General features: G+C 42.2%; 2 protein-coding genes across 2 annotated transcripts; both read left to right on the forward strand.

Moving 5' to 3' along the window:
- The first annotated feature begins 1,220 nt into the window (after positions 1-1,220).
- AFG2B (AFG2 AAA ATPase homolog B) lies at positions 1,221-7,680 on the forward strand. Its single transcript, XM_065733923.1, has 8 exons — positions 1,221-2,288; positions 2,785-2,970; positions 4,212-4,370; positions 4,871-5,080; positions 5,486-5,713; positions 6,214-6,348; positions 7,002-7,127; positions 7,503-7,680. The coding sequence occupies exons 1-8, from the start codon at positions 1,224-1,226 to the stop codon at positions 7,653-7,655; spliced, it is 2,262 nt and encodes a 753-aa protein (XP_065589995.1). The 5' UTR covers positions 1,221-1,223; the 3' UTR covers positions 7,656-7,680.
- A 470-nt stretch (positions 7,681-8,150) lies between these two features.
- On the forward strand, positions 8,151-10,249 carry CUNH15orf48 (chromosome unknown C15orf48 homolog). The gene is made up of 4 exons (XM_065733935.1): positions 8,151-8,206; positions 8,332-8,420; positions 9,096-9,156; positions 9,816-10,249. The coding sequence occupies exons 1-4, from the start codon at positions 8,165-8,167 to the stop codon at positions 9,882-9,884; spliced, it is 261 nt and encodes an 86-aa protein (XP_065590007.1). The 5' UTR covers positions 8,151-8,164; the 3' UTR covers positions 9,885-10,249.
- The last annotated feature ends 9,273 nt before the right edge of the window (positions 10,250-19,522 follow it).

The following is a 19,522-nucleotide window of genomic DNA, read 5'->3' on the forward strand; positions in this document are numbered from 1 at the left end:
AGTTATTTTTGTGAGTTATAATGAATTAGGAATTACAAACAATATTTTATTCTACCAAAAATCAACAGGCATATCCAAGAGTAAAACACCAACATTCCTTCTCTTTAGAATATTACTGCAGCACTGTAGATGGTCTTTAAAAGAAGTATATCTGGCCCACAAATTAGGAAAGCAAACAATAAGGGAACATTCCTCCCCATAAATTAGCAGCAAGAAACAGAACATAAAAAAGCGGGAACAGTAATGAAGCTGAAAACGATCTGAACACTCACTGTGCTGGATTTTCAGTCTGATATTTGAAAAACAGCAAAGACAATGATGGGCAGCATTCGATCTCTCTAAGAGCTGAGTACTCCCTTGGAACTCTGCAAGGAGGAACAAGTCATTCTTGAAGATCAGCTGCCATCTAGTGAATATTGAGAAAATTGTGTTGTGTTTGTTTTGATATTGGTTTGCTGTTGTTTGGGAGGGGTGGGTGACAGTTTAAGCTAGATTCTTGGTGGAACACCTTTTTGCCATTTTGACAGCACTGATTGCAGAAGTTTTGGGAGCATGACAACTCAAAGGTATCAGGGCAGCCATTCAGCAACACTTCCCATAGAAATTCATAAATAAGGTCTCTATCCTACCATTCTGCCCCCCAAAAATAGCTGTACTAATGATGATGCTGAGGCTAGTGAGTTCAATGAGTTCCTATGAAGTACTCAGAATCAGCTGAACGAGCACCACCGCACTGCCTCTTTTTGTTTATACTGCGTACTGTTTTGTTTGCAGCCCTTGGCTCACACAGGAACACGACAAAGCAGCACACCGCCAGAAAGAGGACTGTATGGCATCCCGCAGAAGCCTCCAGAACAGACGCTGTTCGGCCCTGCTGTGCAGCCCTGCGTGCCCCGTGTGACGGAGATCCCAGCCCTGCTGCGTGCGGGGTCTCAAATGGAGTCCGTGCATGTAACTTTGCTCACAATTAAGCTACTCACAGACTGAAATTAAGCGCACTGTAGATTTCACAGGGGATGGCTTTATACTGCTAGGATGCGGTATAAAACCAGGAGCACTGCCTCATCCTTGGGAAACAGCCGCCAGCCCGAACGAAAGGAGACGCTGACAGCGCCCACGGGCACAAGAAGCACGCCGTGTGGGGAGAGGCGGGGGCCCGCCGCGTGCGCATGCGCGGGAAGCACCGCGGCTGCGCGCTCGGCGCGGGCTGGCGGCGTGCCGCCATGGAGCCGGCCCCCCTCAAGCTGCTCCCTTCGGACCCCGGTGATGAAGGCACGCAGCGGTGCAGGCTGGGCCCTGCCGCCCTCTCCTTCCTGGGGCTCCGGCTGGGCGCTCCGCTGCGGATCTCCCTGCCCGCCGGCTGCTGTCTGTGCACGGCGTGGCCGCGGCCGGACCTGGCGGACGGGTACGTGCAGGCGGACCCGGCGTGCAGCACCGGGCTGACGGCGGCGGCGCTGCGCGGGGCGACGCTGTGCCCCGGCCGCCTGCAGCCGCTGTCCTCCCGCCGCCTGCGGGCCGTGGCCGTGCGCGCGGTGCTGCGTTGCGGCGCGCCCAGGCGGGCTGCGGGGCTGCGGGAGGCGGTGCGGGACGTGCTGAAGAACGTCTACGTTTCCCCACGCTACGTTGTTACCGTGGGCCCCAACGTCCGCAGTCCCGTGGTGCACGTTGAAATCCTCTCCGTAGAGCCCGTGACGGAGGAGGCCGGGCTGATAACCGCGCAGACGAGCATCGCCGTTACAGAGGTGGTCGCGCTGGAGTGGTACAGGCGCTTCACGGAAGGCACGGCGAAAATTCCCGTGGCGGGGCTGGACGATGCGGGAGAGGCGCTGAAGGAAGTGGTCGAGCTGCCGTTCCGCTTCCCGAAGACGCTGAAGAAGCTGAGGCTTGCCGTCCCCAGCGGGGTGCTGCTGGTGGGACCGCCGGGAGTGGGCAAAACGCTCCTGGTAAAGGCGGTGGCAAAAGAGGTGGGTGCGTACCTGCTGTGCATCAGCGGCCCCGCAATGTACGGCTCCAGGCCAGGAGAAAGCGAAGAGAATTTGCGAAGCGTCTTTGAAAAGGGCAGGGAGATGTCCCGCGGGGGCCCCACCGTGCTCTTTATTGATGAGATTGACGCTGTGTGCCCAAAGCGAGGGAGCTGCAACAGTGCACCTGAGGACCGCCTCGTTGCTCAGCTGCTAACGCTGCTGGACCGTGTCGGTGGTGAGGACAGGATGGTCGTTGTGGCAGCAACAAACAGGCCTGACGCCTTGGATCCTGCGCTGAGAAGACCGGGCAGGTTTGACAGAGAAGTAAGCAAGCATTGCTATCTGTGCTCAGTCCTTCTGGTTCTGTTCTGGGAACGGTTAATGAAGACGAGCCCCTAGTTCAACCTTGAAGGTGCTTTTCCTTTTGGCTTGTATTTTGCGTAATGCATTTGATTAAATAAACCTAATTGTTATCTAATTCAGCCTTTGTGAACAATGAAATAATGACCTCATTGCTAAGTCAGATGTTTCTGTTACCTTGGAATGAGATTTGATGGGCAGTAACTAGCAGCGTCTTACGAACAACTGCTTATACAACAGCTATTCACTTGGGAAGTAGGTGTAAATTAAAACTGCTTTAAATGTCCATCATCTGTTATCTGCTATTAAGTTTCTCCTAAATTCTTTAGTTGCAGTGTAAGTGTATATAAATTTTCAGAAGTTGATTTAGACATGACAGATGGATCTTCTTGGCCAGGTCTAGGAAATGAGAGAAATATGGCAAAGTAACTACTTGAAAATTTTGTCTTCTTTGGATTAGGTTATTATTGGGACACCAACACTTACGCAGAGGACGTCCATCCTGCAGGTGCTCACATGTAGTATGCCCATTTCTGCGGACGTTGATTTGGTTAAACTGGCAGAAATGACAACTGGGTATGTTGGAGCTGACCTTACAGCACTCTGCAGAGAAGCTGCTATGCAGGCTGTATTCCACAGCAATTTGGTATGGTTGCAAATCAAGAGGAAAATCGTGATTACTGTCTAACACCCTTCCTCCATTAGCACATAGTTTTACTTGAAAATTTGAACAAAGTGAAGAACTCAGAGATTAGAGCACTGGATAAAAACAAGTGTGTTATGAATGTAAGCCTGCCATTTTACTAGTCCTTTAAGTTCCTGTCTTGAAAGTAAATTTTCTTCTTAGTTGGGTGAAAGGTTTTGCAGGCTTTTTTTATTTGTATACACATATGCTTTTATGATTGTGTGGAGCAGAGTATTAGGGTTTTATTTGGCAAGTAAAAATAATGTTCACCAAAGCTCTCCTGAAATTTTCAGCAATTTAGAATTTTGTTTCTTAATAACTGCAAATTAGTTGTGATATAATTGTGTAACAGTGAAAATGTAGCCTTTGGATCGTATGGTTGTATATAACATTAAGTGACAGAAACAAGTCATACCGTAGCACAGTGTGCAAGTATTGAATTTCTCAGATATTGTAAATAGAAAATTAGAGAATGTGCGAGTTGTATTTTTTTTAATTCTTTCTGTCTATGCTGACTTTTACAAGAACTGAGAGGAATGTGTTTGCCATTGAGTGGAAATTTTAAGCCTTAGCTGCAGAATTTCCAGTGTTAGCATCTGCGGGGTGCCCTCTACCTTCATTGTGGTAGAAAGAGAAGAATACTGTTATTCTAGAATATCTGTCTTGTCCCAATACCATAAAAATATTGAAAATAATGAAATAATTTGAGCCTGGTATCCTAGAAAGAAAGAGATGGGCAGATAAAAATAACAAACAAGTAGCTGGCTTGTTTGCCAGGAGAGCTGCAAGCTCCTTGGTAAAGTACATCACAGCAGTTCTGTTATTGTATCTGTAGTTTAATATTGGAACTTTTCAGTCTGTTTGAGAGTTATGAATGTTAGACCTTTTGTATTTGATTATTCAAGAGAATCTAGGAATTTGTGTGCAATAACCCTGACTCAGTTGGTCTAAGTTTTTTTTCTTAGTTGGTCTTATTTTTTCTACAATACATCTGATAAAGTTGTTTTTTCCTTATATAAACTTGCCATGAAGAGAACATGTTCTACCTTGTTACATCTTTGCATATGCCCTGCTTGAGCTTGTTAGGGGAGGAATTTAATTGCTTATGAGTTGTCTGGCCTTTTGTGAAGTGTTTTGTGTGCTAATAAAACTTTACAAATTATGATGTAAGAGTATTGCTAATACACTTTGGTTTTCTTCAGGATTCATCTGAAGCAGTGATTAACATGGTGAATTTCCATGAAGCTTTTAGAAAAATTCAACCATCCTCTTTTCGAAGTGCAGTTGGACTCAAAGAGTGTAAACCAGTCACCTGGGAACAGATTGGTGGTCTTGAAGATGTGAAGTTGAAGTTAAAACAGGTAACATGTAAATGCATTTAGATAAAGAGACATTTTCTGATGACCCTATCCTCCAAGGTGTTCTGTATATTACATTATGGAACTGCATTATCTTGCAAATTACATGGTTTTATATTTTCTCCTACATTAAATTACTACATTGCTTGTCATATAGGATTGCAAGATAAGAGCAGCAAGCATAATAGAATTGAGTAATTAGTATGCTTCTCAGAAACAGAAATACTTTGCAGTGGCCAATTTCTGTATCTATAGCCAGAGATGGCTCTTGCATATCATCCTTCAAGAATTGCCTTTTTTTTTTTCCTCTTTGTGACTGAGATGGACCTTCCAGAAAGGTCACTGTGTGTGTTTTCAAGCAGGGAAAACTGAAATAACATTCAGTGTTGCTTTCAAATTAATGTATGTACTAAAAAGCAGTGTTGTGCTCAGCTATTTTGTTGGTTGCTTTTGATCTTCAGTTCTGTTACTGAGAATTTCATCCCTTGTTTATGTGTTGACAGAGTGTAGAGTGGCCAATGAGATTTCCTCAGGCATTTGCAAGGATGGGCCTGGCTCGGCCAAAGGGTGTTCTTCTGTATGGGCCATCAGGGTGTGCCAAAACCACACTGGTGAAAGCTGTGGCCACAAGTTGTCACTGTTCCTTTCTCTCTGTAAGTGGTGCTGAACTATTCTCACCTTACATTGGAGATTCAGAGAAGATTTTATCTCAGGTACAGTTTTCAATTTGTATGAGGTGCAAAGATTGCTTTTGCTTGATTTTTCTAAGTTCTACATTTTGCTCTTGAAAAATGGTAGTTAAAACTCTGATTGTGAAATGGAGAACTAACTTATGGTTTCCCATTTGTATGAGCAGGAAGTCTAGCCCTAAAATGATGCTGGTTTTAAGCTCTGAAAGTATTTCTACTCTCTTGTGTTCAGTTCATTTAAGAATTCAATTCAGAAGCATAGTTGTAGTGAATGTGAGCCAGAATGGCTTTTTGAATAAATATCTTTTTTTTTTGTGTGTGTGAATAAATTTGTCTTTAAATCAATCAAGATTATATGTAATGAGGTGGTTTTACCTTTCCTGAAAGAAAGTGTGTGTTAACATTCTATTTTAAAAATCCCCCAAACAGGTTTTCCGCCAAGCGAGGGCAAACACTCCAGCAATAATATTCCTAGATGAAATTGATTCTATCTTGGGGTCTCGATCACACAGTAAAACTGGCCATGGTGTCTCAGAGCGGGTTCTGTCTGTTCTTCTCAATGAGTTGGATGGTGTTGGGCTGAAAGTCACAGAACAAAGAGGAAATAAACTACAGCTTGAGGGGCAGTGTGAAGAAATAAGTGATGAAGAAAGACAGGTATTTGTGCTCTGTTTTCTATATAGGAAGAATAAGTGCTGCCCAGATGTTCCAAAAGTCATTCATGCTTTTAAACTTGAAGTTCTCAACCTTAAAAAGATGCTCTTCTACTTCATCATCATTTCTGATTTTTATAGAACACCGTATTTAGGCTGCTCATTGTATTTATATAATCTGTTCCTCAGTGAAACTCTTTGAACCAAACACCCACATGGGCTCAAGAGCAGAAATAGTTGGTGCACACTCCATGTCACAAAAATCTTGCTCAACATTATTAAGTTAACTGTGCCATTTTTGGTGTTGATACAGATTCATCTTTCACCTCAAGGAAAACAAAGTACTAGTACTGAAAGGAGAATAATTACATGCAGAGGTGCATTTTATGTTCTCCCTCCTCCTTTTCTTTTGTCGTAGTTGTAATAGTCTTAATGTAAATGTCTTAACCTACCTATACCTATCTTAACCGTGTTACACTAACGTCTTCACATCTCTTTCCTCAGCTAGAGTTTCGGGAAACTTTGGACAGAGATTTCATGGTAGTTGCTGCAACAAATAGACCAGACATGTTGGATGATGCCTTACTGCGCCCTGGAAGATTAGACAGAGTGATCTATGTTCCACCTCCAGACCTAAAGGTGATGTATTACAAGTCTGTACAGGGCTTTCAATGGAGAGAGAAAATTTGCTAGCATGGTTTAATTTAAGAAAAAAAAAAAAGAACATAATTCAATAATGTATTTCAAAGTTGATGGACAACTCATTGAAAATGGCAAACTCAAGGTACACAAAGAAGGGAATGATTGTAATTTAAATAACAGTAACGTTTAAACTGTTTATGTAGATAGACTACTCATATATAAAATAGACTACAGTCTGAAACAATTATCCATTTACAAAAGCAAACTGCAGGAAGTATCATAATTTGGCTGTCCTTTCTTCAAATCTTTATTGTTCCCTGTAAATGTTCAGTGTTTGTCCTGAGCTCCCCCCAACACTAAAGGATAAGAAATGACTCAAAGCAGAATGTATACAGAATTGTATCTAAAATAGTCTGTTTTCATGAAGTAATGAGTGACTGAATACTGGACATAAATATGGGAGAACCGTGGGAGTGAATAATATCTCCATTAATATTTTATTTACTCTTTCACCAAAAATGTGGTAACTCTGTTTTTGTATATTTCTGTATTTTCCTTGGGTCTAACATTACATTTTGAACTGATTTGGAGTAGGAGTGATTAATGTTCTGTTTGGTTTTGTTTTCTCATTGATACCTGCCACCTTACAGGGAAGGCTTTCCATTTTGCAAATCTGCACAGAAAAAATTCCATTGGATGCTGATGTGTCTCTGCAAGATATAGCAGCCCTAACGGACCTCTTCTCTGGGGCTGATATTGAAAATCTGTGCAGGGAGGTAAGAAATATTTGAGGTTGATCCAAATATGACTTTTTGGTGGAAAAAAGAGAACTAACTTGGGCTCAGGTCCAGAGAAGTTGTACTCCATGTACTGCAAGCAGCAGTGGTGCTGTTAGCTGAAAGCAGCAGGTATTCTCAAGGAAGAAAATCTGAAAGTGATCAAAGATATGTGTTCTGATTCAGACAGCAGAAGTAGATGTGGGACACACGCTGATTTTATCTGACGTGTCACAAACACCATAAACCAGGCAGTGCTGTTTCATGATGGTTTGTTTAAAATTTGGAGTTGTGTATGGTATTTTGGAACGCAGTAACTTCCATGCAACTTAAAATGCTGAAAGTGCTTCATGCTTTTCTTTTCTTTCTTTAAAGGCTGCTTTGCTGGCATTGCAGGAAAATGGACTTGAGGCAACTGCTGTAAAACAGGAACATTTTGTGAGGTCACTGAAGACTGTGAAGCCATCTTTAAGCACCAGAGACTTGGAATTTTATGAAAAACTGTTTAGTCGAGAATTAATCTCTTGAATCATAAAGGAATGATGCGCTCTGAGTATTAAGTGTACGATGCGGACGGATTTGCAGTCTCTGCTGTATTTTCTGCTTTTTCATACCGCTGTCATTTTGGATTGGTATGAAATACAGTAAAGGATCACTTTTGAAAAATCTGCGGTGTCAGTAATGAATAAAACTGCGTTTGCCGGGGCTCTGTTTCGGTGGGCTGAGATGAGGAACTGGGATACGTGCAGTCCCACGGACCAGCGTTGTTTTCCTGCTGCTTCCCCGGCCGCGCTTGGAGGGAGCGGCGCCGCTTCCCGCCAGGGGGCGCCCTTTGCCCCGCGCTGAGGGGCGCTGTGTGCGCGTGGGCGGCGCCGCGCGTTATCAGCGCGTATATAGAGCGCGGGGTGCGCTGCCCCGCGGTGCTGCCCGCCCCGCCCCGCCCCGCCAGGTGACGCGGTGCCGTTCCCGCTCGGGGTCCCGGCGGTGCCCAGGAGCGTTGCGGTGACGGGACCATCTGTTGCGGGTCCGCGGGCAGGATGAGCGCGAGCTTCTTCCAGCTGCTGAAAGCGAAGAAAGAAGTAAGTGCTCCCAGCAGCTCCGCTCGGGGCTGCCGCCGTGCGTGGCACCGCAGCGCGGGGAGCATCGCTCCTGCGTGCCCGGTACCCGCTGCGGGCGGCTCACGTCCCCGCTTGGTGTCTTTCAGCTCATCCCCCTGGTTGGAGTCGTGTCCTGCGCTGCCGTTGGGGCCGTCGCTTTTTCAGCCTATTCCCTCGTCAGCAAATCCGACGTGATGTAAGCGATCGCTGCTGCTTATCCGAACCGGGGGAGACCCGAAAGTCCGAGCCAAGCTCCAGAGCACCGGGAAAGCTTCAGTTACTTGTGCATTTTAAATGATGGAGAAATTAGCTCGTTTAGGTTAAAGCAAATGCTTTCTCAGCTTTGAATGGTCACGTTTTTTCTCTGCTTTAGGTGAACTGTCTTTAGGTGTTCCCATGAAGGGGCACTGAGTGCTGCGGGACGCAGTGTGTGATAGCGTGTGCTCCCACGCGTTACTGTTCCTATGGCTCAGCCGCTCGTTGCAGCCGAGCCCCGTGCTCATACAGCTTTTGGGAAATGTTCTATTTACTTTAAAGTGATGGAAACAAACATTTTTAGCCATCAGGACCAAAATCTCCTTTTATTTGAGTCTTTATTTGCTTTTGATTTTCAGCTTTCTTGCCTTAGGATGCCACATTATACTGGAACGAGATTGGCTGTGTTTGGTGCTCTGGATGCCACAAGGAAATCAGGCTGTAATTGATTTATATCCAGCACTAAAAAGAAATTCCCAAAGCTGTATTACGTGTTTCGGGGAACTGCTCACCTACAGGAATAGTTGTGCTGATCATAGATTGCTCATGCAGGAGAAATGTGTGTAAGTTCACACCCTAAAACACAGTACCTCTTTTGCTTTATCTTCTCTTAAAGCATTAACAAGAGTGGAAATCCAGAGCCATGGGAAACCATTGATCCTACCCGGCCTCAAAAGGTAATTAATACTAATAATAGTGCCAATGGTGTGTGCTTCCAACAGGAGTACATTTAAATAACTGTGCAAGTACCAAGATAATATTAAATAAAAAATTAAAAAAAAAACAACTATGAAGCTGATACTTATTTAAAAGTGGAACTAATTGCATAATGAATCTCCCCCCCCCCCCCCCCCATTATTTGAAGAGGGGAATTCAGGTATTTAGTTCTGTGCCTGCTTGGTGGTGTTGGCCCCACGGCTGCTAGCCCCACTGCCAGCAGTGGATGTATGGGCTGCAGAGGGAGTACTGGGTACGCTCGCTTTGTTCCTGAATTATGAAATTGACCAAGGATGCTTTGGAGTAGTGCAGCTGTAAAGAAAAACATCTTAGTTCAGTGGAGCACCTGGGGTAATGAGGAAAATAACATGATTTGGGAATAATAGTTGAGTTTAATATTTTTTTTATATCAAAGTGATTCTGTTCAACAAATTATTGGTATCATATCCCTTGTTATCCTTTGATTACTTTTAATAGACTAATGTAAAGCTATTAGAAATCCTTCACTGATAAACTGATCTACAATATTGCAGGAGGGAAGACTAATCTTTATTGAGAGAGGACTTGATTTCCGGGGTTTTGCTGATTTCTGTTATATTTTCCTTTTAATTTCTTCCAGCTATTAACGATCCATCAGAAATGGAAACCTATAGAAGAGTTGGAAAATGTCAAAAAGCTTACAAAGTGACAAGTTTCTGTTGCCTCTAGAGGTACTCTATGAATCTAGTGGAATCACTTCTGCACAAACTTGACTACTGAAATCAGTGTGCGGAAATGCTTCTGCTACATTTCTAGGGTCTCCCTACATTTTTGGGGCTCTGGATGAGGAGTTTCATGTTGTCTTAGAAGTTGGCGTAGAACATCCACTTAGTCCAAAAATCTGTGTCAGAGCTCATTTTCAGCAGGCATTTGATGTCAGATGTTGAACATTCAGATGGTAATTGAATATGGAAAAAGTTATCAAACTTCTTTTTAATAGAATTTTGTAGTTCGTTTTCTCATAATTATTATTGTAGTTTCATCGTAATAAAATCTGTTTAACATTTTGCAACATTCTTTGTGATTTCCATAAATAGACTACGCATAATTGATTTATATCCTAAAGAGACTACGCATACGCTCTTCTAAATTAGTGTTCCTGGTTTGCTCCCTCTTTCTCCTATGCTTTTAAGTTGTATGTGCACTGTATACAGAGCAAATAGTGATTGTAGCCAGAAGATGTTTATGTTGCCAAAAAAATACATTTGCATTTGTTTGGTACATTAGATGCAATGACAATTTAAGTCAAAGTTAATGTTCTGCTGCTGATACCAGAACACATATATTGTTACATGTGCGTTGTACATAAGAGTTTGGTAAACATGTTACTAGAATTAGAAAATCTACATTGACCAAAACTACTTATAACATTAATTTCTTCATCTTCTGCTAGGTAGTTCTCATTCAAACTTAATTTTACTGCATAGCCAACAGGTGGGTATTTTTTGACATTTTACATGCAAGATATTAGAGATGACTTCTTCAACAAAGAGAAAATGAAAGAGCTTAAAAGTAGGAATGACTCTTTAGAGAGACACTTCCTCTTGAAACATTTCTTTTCTGATAGATTGGCTAAGGAAAATGCAACAGGCAAATCCTCAACAAGTTGGCGAGGGCCCATCTGCATCCAACAGTAGAACAATCCTGTTCTGAGTACTTTCCATAGGTGTCCCATTTCATGCAGTTTCACACCCATGACACAGTTTCTTCTACACTGGATGGTCAGAATGCATGTTACTGGCTGAGGGGAAGAAAGAAAACTGAAACTAATTTGACTAAACTAATTTGAAGAAGCCCCTTCTCCAGTGAGTAACAGCAAACCTACTGCCAGAGGTCATTCTGCTGCAGCGAATATATAACAAATTAATAGTGCAGCTTCAGAGGATTTATGTTTTCTTACAGATACATTTGATGCTGAGAAGAGTCAAAATTGTTTTTTATCCTGCACTTGTGTTAAGATGCAGCATAAAAATTGAACAAGTAAGTATGACTCAGCAGCATTTAGGAGTGATAGGAATTACAGGAGTTCAGAGTACGAGCTTGGCTTTCATTTTAGGGAATAAGAGTACGAGATAAACTGGGCTGTATGTACCCAAACAAATCCAGTTCTCTGGGGAATACAACTTTAAAGCATTTAAACAGAAGTATTGTAGAATATTGTCTGTAAGTTGTTTTGTATTTCTGTATTTTACTTGTCTGTATCAATCCAAAAACATACAGTGCTGTGCTCTGAATTGATACATGAATTAAATGAGTTTATCCTTCAGTAAATCACTGGTATGGTCTTTGAATACCATTGTTTCTTCTGACCTAAGTACCTAACAACATCAGGGAAACAAATGTAAGTCATTTGTACCTATTTTTTGTACTTACGCAGTTCTCAGTGTTGTCTGCAGTAGTGCACTGGGCAGTGTACCTGCCATCATTCACAGGCTATCACTTCTCATTTTCTCCTGAGGCATTATAGTAAAAGTAATGCAATGTTCTGCTTTGTAGCTGCTTTTTGGTGTGTTGTTGATGTTGTTTTTCTACATTGAGAGAAATAAAAATCTCTTTCTGTACCTCAAAATGATTATGAGGAATGTTCAGGTCCTTGGGACAGCTTGGTGAGTTCTCAGGCTGTCCTTGGCCAGTTAATGTATCCACCCCCCAGAACTACTCAACATAAGACTGTAAAGCAATATACAGACTATTTCCTTGTTATACAAACACCATAATTAAGACAGTAGAGATGTAATCCGTTGAATTTTATGAGCTGACTTTTGTGAGAACAGTAGGTCTTCCATGTCCCATGTAGTGCAAACCCATGGCATTTTATTCCTTGTGCAATTTAGAGGCTGTTGAAATAATTTCAATTCTTTCTTCCTTCTCTCCATTCTTTTCTACTTCACTCTTCTACTTTCCTGTGTTCTAGGCTTTTAAGATCTTAACAATAACCATCTTCACTTACCCCCTCCTGTACTTTTCCACCTTTCATATGAATTACAAAGTTTCATTATAATATTTGCTGCCTTGTTAGATTTTTCAATTATGGATTGAAAGCCATATGAAATAATTAGAATCTATACAGTTATGCTTTTCTAGCTGTATCTGGCTGATAGTTATTACAGCCTGTTGGTAAATAGTTTTCTGGAAGAACAGAAGGTTGCTTTCTGCAGTATACATGCAAACTGAATAATTATTCCCCCTAAAAGCATACGTTTGATGTAACTTTGTAAATAAATGAGCAAGTCCACATGCAGAAACTTATAACATATTAAAAATACCTGCTTTCATCAATCAGTACCACATAGCAGAACCTGAGTACTGGTGTCTGTTCTGGGATCTGGATCGGGTCTTATGACATGACAGCTCTTTCAGCCTTCTTTAATATTTCCTTTTTATTTTAAGAGTTCATCTTAAATTCCTGATCTGCATTTCACTTACTCAGCCTATCACTAACATACCTACTTTTTTTCCTGAGTTAATAAGAGGGGGCCCAAGAAGGATAAAACACACTTGTCTACCTCCTTTTAGCATCTCCCCTTTCTCTAGCTTATCTGATGCACCCTTAAATGGTGCTATCCTTAAAGAAGCCATGGCATGGAACAGTCTTGGTGGCCTGAATGTAAGGACCATCATTTTACATATGAACTCTATAAGTTCAAAATGTCTTAGAGAAAACATTCAAATGCTCTAAAATTGAATTCATTTTTGCTTTTGAAAAGGAAGGCGAAGCTTGTCAATAATAATAAAAAAGCCTAATAACTTTTTTTTTTTTTGCTGTCCACTTTTATTTTAACTACAAATCTTTGTTATTACAGTAGTACTTAAAGGCCTTAACCACAATGATATAAGATTTGCAGGATCCAAGAGCTATGCTGAGTTCCTTGTTTGGTCTTTGCACATGATAGCCCATGTCAGCATTTCTCTGCCTGATGGTTCTCTGCTGTATTTTACTACCTAGCTACTTCATTTGCACACATGGCTTCTGTAGTAAGTGGTAGTAGCATAGGGGACTGGTGCAGTCATTAAAGGAAATGGTTCAAACTCCGGTTGGCATCTGTATCAGCACAGAGGGCTGTTGCCACCAGGACTAGCTGTAGAAAACAAACATGAGCAATGGGGACGATTCGCTGATTCTGGGCAGTATCTGGTGTTGGATGTTTCCCAAAAAAGCTTTCAGATAAAATAAACATGGCCGCACTACTCAAAGCAGTTTTAATTCATTGTCCAAAGTCTTCAGAGTATAGCATATCTCTCCCACATGAGCAGCAACATGAGATAACGTGATCACCTAAAAAGCCTAACAGGAATGAAAATTAAAAAGCACTACTGAGGAAATGGACTGTGGGAGTTGCAGCTGTACTCAGCAGTTGTTTACCTTCAGGTGCTGATTTGAATAGAGAGCAGGTGGATTATTTGCTGAAAGCATGTTCCCCTCATAAATCAGCCATCACCACCAATTGAACTCTTCAGAGGAAGCCTGATGTGAATAGGCACCGATAGGCCTCACCCAGTCCAAAGATCATACAACTCTGCAGGACGCTTCATGGAGGCTGTATAAACCCTACCCGTGCTGCACCTTGGCCTAAGGATCAAAAGATTTCAGCTTAATAATGTCTTCTTTTCAGATAACGTTACTGTATAATCATAAAATGGCTTGGGTTGGGAGGGACTTCAAGATCATACAGCCCTTATCTCTGCCATGTGCTGGCTGCCCCATAGCTCCTGCTGCCTATTGCCCACCCACAGCTCTGGGCAGCAGTGCCCACACCTCACCGCCCTCTCAGTGAAAAACTTCCCCAGCATCTAATCTAAACCATGTGTTGTGGGACATAGGCGTGGCCTCTCTCTGTCCCTGTGCTCCATGCACAGCAGAGGTCAGTGCTGCTGGAACTACACTGTGTATGCAATGCAGGAGGTGCTGCTGCACGGCTGTGCTGCGTGGCAGCCATGTGGCACAGCTGCTGGAGGTGGCCTGGCCTGGCTGGAGGCAGCAGCAGGCTTCTTACAAAGCCACGTGTGGGAACAGGTTCGAGTTAGAGGTGTAAGATTTTAAGGTAAAGCCAGGCATCTTTGTGACCTTGGTCCTGTAACACTCAGAAAGCGTTTGTGCTCGTCTGCCTCAACTCAGATAAACGTGTTCCCAGTTTTATGAGCTGTCAAGTAGCACAAAATATCAGTCCCTTCTACTTCAAAGACTTAATCCTGGCTGTAGCACAACCTGGTGTTACGTGCGTTCTGTCTCTCACGCACTCCTCTTTTTTTGCAAAAACTCCTTTCTCCTTCTTCCTGATTCATCCCTTTGTTGCACAACTGAAACAAATACCTTGGTCTAACTTATTTATATTGTTACTGCAGCTTACAAGTACACCCCTACTTCTCTCTATCCTGGTCATTTAGACTCTGAACTTAAAATAAAAAAATAAAAAAAGAGGTGTTGGAACGAACTCATCATGAGCATGACTTCAGTAGCTTGAGTAGACTTCATATTCTTGGGTGGGTTCGTTTCCACTGAGAGTTACTTCTTAATTATGCAGATGCAGAAAAAAAAGTAAAGGCAGTGTCTGCTAACAAGGTAAGGGACTGTCCCTTGCCAGCTGCACGACATCTCATGCTTTGGGTGAGGACTTTTCTGTAACCAAAATATGGTTGATCTCGCTGTTTCCTGACAGGAAAATGGTGAAATAATTTGTTGATGTTGTGTGATTCCAAACTTGAAGTGGTCAGGCAGTTTTGTATTCTTAAGCACTGCGAATCATCTGGATTCCCGGAGTCTGGTAGAACACGGTACTGGCAGTCCAGGCACAGGCTGTGAAACAGCTTTCCTTCTTTTCATGTTTTCTTTGTTGTCACTTTTTTAAGTAAATTGGGAGTTGTTATTTCTTTAAGTTCAATTCATTTCGACAGACTTTGGGTGGCTTTGCTGACTTCCTCCTCCAAGTGCTGCTGAAGCAGAGGCAGAGTGCGATAGCTTTTAAATACGGGACTCTGTAACAGCAATTTCATTTTTTAATTCATTTATTAGTTCACTTATTTTTAAAAGCAGAATTGTCTGCCTGAGTGAATAGAAGCTCTGTACAGACACTGATGATACCAGATGGTGTCAAACTGAGTATCTACAGACTCAGGATGAAATGTCAATAGCAACAAAAATAGACTGTGGGGAGCAGAGCATTGCCTAAAGGAACACTGAGAGGTGATGTGGTCACAAGGCAGTGCTGCTGGCTGTCCCACTTCTCAGGTACAGCTGCGAACCGCTTCCTGCTATCAGTGCTTTGTGTGGCACTTGGTGTGCATCTTCTCTGGTAGGCCAGAGGTAGTGACAGCTTCTAGTGACTGGGGGCTTGTGTGGTTCACAGGCCAGAGCTGTACTTTGCCTTCTGAAAGGACTGATGCACGTTGTGAGGTGCAGCGAGCACCTGCCTCGTCCCGCCGGATCGTTGTGTGGATTAAACAGCCTGCAGCTCTGAAAAGCTGGAGCTCCTTGTGTTCCCATTTCAACATTTTAGAATGTGTGTATTTTTAATTGCAAATTTTATGTAGGGTCAATACCAGGCATTATCAGATGTAGTTTGTTTAAATACATTTATTACACGGCGTGATGTGTAGAGAGCAAATGGGATAGCTATAGGTGCAAACAAATTAGCGGAGAGGTTAGAAAACCACACCAGCTCAAAAACCTATTCATGATAAATAATGTGTTTAAGCTTTCATCTTCAGCAAGGCTCTTTCATTCCTGATTGCTTGTTGTTTTTATTATTTTATTATTATTATTATTATTATTATTATTTTATTCAAAGTGTATTTGCAGTAAGATGGTGACCAGTAAATGCTATCCCGTACCAGCCTTGGTGCTGCTGCAGCACAAACAAGGAAGTAAGGGCTGAAAAAACATTACTTGTAATCACTGCTAGTTACAGGAAAATCATATCAAATGGACAAAGAAAAGCGAAGTCACGAACTTGTTGTGAATCACTGATCAACTACATAAAAACATCCTTCCTTTTTTATATTAAAGCTGTTCATGTTTCATTTAATGATCCATCTCTCTTGCTTGTAGGAAGACTTCTTTTACAATTCTGTAAAGCCAGAAATGTCTTTTGCCCTTTTCAAGTCATGTTGCAGGTTTCCAGAAGAGTCAGGTAGAACTTGAGTGAGATCTTAGTTCTGCATCTGGTGAAACATGTTGGCTTTATGCTGCCTTTACTGTATTTATGTTTCCTCTTGTGAAGTGCTTTGAATGAAACACATTTAGTCAGAATAGGGAATCTGGCTTAAAGGCTGTGATACCCACCTTACTCCCAGAAGCAGAAGTATTTACCAAAATCCTGGTCACAGTGACTTGCAGTTCTGCCCACTGCCTCGTTGCCAAGGTCTGAGCTGTAATTTTTATGTTACAATAACACGTTATGCAAAGTAGATGTAACACAGAGTTAGTTTGAAGTTATGGATTCCAGGGCAATGTGGAATTATTACCACAAAGCTTGCAGTCCTCATGTACCTATGAAAGCGACTGTTTATTAAAGTGCCTTCTTAAAAGAAAAATGTTTAAGAATTGGGCGTCTTATGTTCCTTTGGGTTCATTAGTTCAAAGAGGAAGCTTTTGTTGTATGCAAAGCAGGGTGGTGTACAGATGTTGCCATTTGAGCTACGTGCCAAGCATATTGCTTCTTGATACACACAAACAACAAGGAGTACACACCCTTATGGGGCAGCACTTTGAAAAAGCAAGTTCCCACCTAATTTATAACTGTATTTACTCAGGAAAGGCTGAGTTTTACTGAGAAAAAGTTGAGTTTGCTTCGTCAGTCTGTTCCTCACAGTTGTCTCTTTCTCAGTACTGCAGACATAATACATGCTTCCCAATAAGATGTACTAAAGAATCCTGTTACTGTAGCTAGAGATGAGCATTCTGTTGGAAGAATGTATAATCATTTATTGAAATCATGAGCTAAGGGAACTTCTTTACCTAGTTGGTTGGTTTTTTTCTTCATTAAACAGATGAAAAGATGTATGGAACCCAACAGAGAACAGAGACATGGGCAACTCTTCCCTTTATTAGTGTCAGGAATAAATTGAATGTGTGCAGTGTGCAAGAAATGTTGCTTAAGAGAAAAATGATTTAAAACCGGACATCAAATGTTCCAGTGTAGCAGCACAACAGGTCTTTTGTGAGTTTGAGAAATGCGGCTTTCTGTAGGCAAATTGGTGTTGTCTTGTGACCACCAGACTGGTCCAGAAGTGCTGGTGTGTTCCATGGTTAGCTGTGTGGTGATAGGAAGGAGTTCAAAGTGTGGGTTGCAGTCCAGAGCATCATGCTCTGGCTTTATCTGTTTTGTTTGGCTTTTAGTTCCCAACTCCCTTTTGTACACAAACACACCTCATATCAGCAACAAAGTACGAACTACTTAAAAAAGAAAAAAGAAATGTTGCTGCAGTATGAGCATCCCTACTGAGCCATGGCAGTTGGGCTAAGCAATAAGATGTTACACTGGTGTGTGACTTGCTCTGTGGGCTGCTTCTTTCTAGCTACTTCTGTATGGGGTAGAGAGACTTCCCTTTAGTAGAGGTGCTTCCTCTTCCCTCTCTCCTTCCTCCAGAGAAATTTCAAGTGTAATAATTCTGAGAGGAACAGTGGCATTCAGGTTTCACTGCTCATTTACAAAGGCAGCTTATCGATCTAATGTAGTAAGATATATTGTATGGCTATCAACAAGTGAGCGTATCTAAAGCACATCTTCATTTACAGCTTGCTGTAATCATGAACTCCTTAACTTCTGATACCAAGGAGTTGCTTGCTTTTGTATTTTCCATGCTATGCCTTGACCTTTGCTCCATGGCAAGTCCAAGCAGCAAGCTTACCTTAAAACCATCAACAACATTTAAAAGAAATATCAAAGCCCTAAGAAAACAGTCTGTGCAACTGGTTGGGCAGTTTCAGTTTCTGACTGATGTCATGTTCTCTACATAAGCTTGGAAAATACAGAATTGCTTAATAGCTTGAAGAAATGAAAGAAGACTTTACAGGAAGGAAGATGTGGTTCTGAGATGTTCCACCTCTGTGTGAAGCCTGTAGGGCAAGATTAAACAATGCTAGCAACTGTAGCAGTGTAAGCACTGCAAGTGGTGTTCCATATTTATCTCTGTTCCTCCCTAATTTGAAGAAAAATTACTGCTCTGCGTATGGCTTTGATTCAAAGTGTCATCAGATCACTTATTTTAATAATAAACATTTTAGAAGAGTTGTTCTGGTAACATGAATTCAGCACCCTGTAGAAACTGACAGCTTGCACGATTGGTAGTGCTGTTTAGATTAATGAATATACTTTGTTCTAATTGCCTTTGACAGCCATATCCCCGGCCAATTTCCAGTCATAAAACGGTTTTATTGCACACCTAGCAGTGGAGGTAGCAACTCTTCTCTGTATCCTATGGATATTATTTGTATATAACTTTAAGAAGTATCTTAAACGTTCCCCAGTAATCAAACAGCAGACGAGCATTATGCTTGTGCTTTCCCTCACTACCCCCACCAAGTGGCATCCCGCTAAGCAGCGCTCCCCTCCTGCTGGCTGCGGGCAGGGCACCATCTCCTGGGGAGCTGGGGAACAGCCGCGGGAGAAAGGACCATATGAAATCTATAAAAATAACAAATACCTGTAATTCTAGGCCCAAGTATTCAGCGACATCTCGGCTGTGAAAATGTTTAATTATGGTGTTTTTGCTTCAAAAACTCAATCTGAATTTAGAAGGCCGATTACTATAATCAAGTATCTATTTTTATTTGCACCTCATCAATTCCCTTGAGGACTGATTAGTGAAGTTCTGTGTGTGTTATAGGAATAGGAAGGGAACTGTGGTCTCTCCACGTGCACGAGCTGAAAAAGAGTTGCTGTGTGCTTGCTGCTTGGCTCCTTGTGTGAATTATTCTGCTGCACTAAAATCCCTGCAGTGATTGAGCACCTGGGGGGAAGGCAGGGCCGACCCAGGTGAGTGCAGGTGCATGCAGTGCAATGTACCTGAGTGCCAGGACCCACCCCCTCCCAGATCTCATTTATGGGCTGGCAGTGGAGGCAAGGGGGGGTTTTGCTGCATATCCCTGCGTATCTGAGGCTTTCTGGAGGTAAGCAGTTTATTTTTTTGTGTTCATGGCTGTTGCATTTGAGTGAATTCTTGCTTGCTGCAGCCTGGGACCTTGCTGCTCCGCTGTTATTGCTGTGCTTTCTATTCTATTACAGATGTTATTAAAGCTATATCTGTAGTTCAGGGAAGGATATATGAGAATCATAGTTCAGGACAAAT

This window comes from Cyrtonyx montezumae, unplaced genomic scaffold (assembly GCF_038088225.1).
Source record: "Cyrtonyx montezumae isolate F1298 unplaced genomic scaffold, pur_monq_1.0 scaffold_17, whole genome shotgun sequence".
In the NCBI taxonomy this organism is placed as follows: Eukaryota; Metazoa; Chordata; class Aves; order Galliformes; family Odontophoridae; genus Cyrtonyx; species Cyrtonyx montezumae.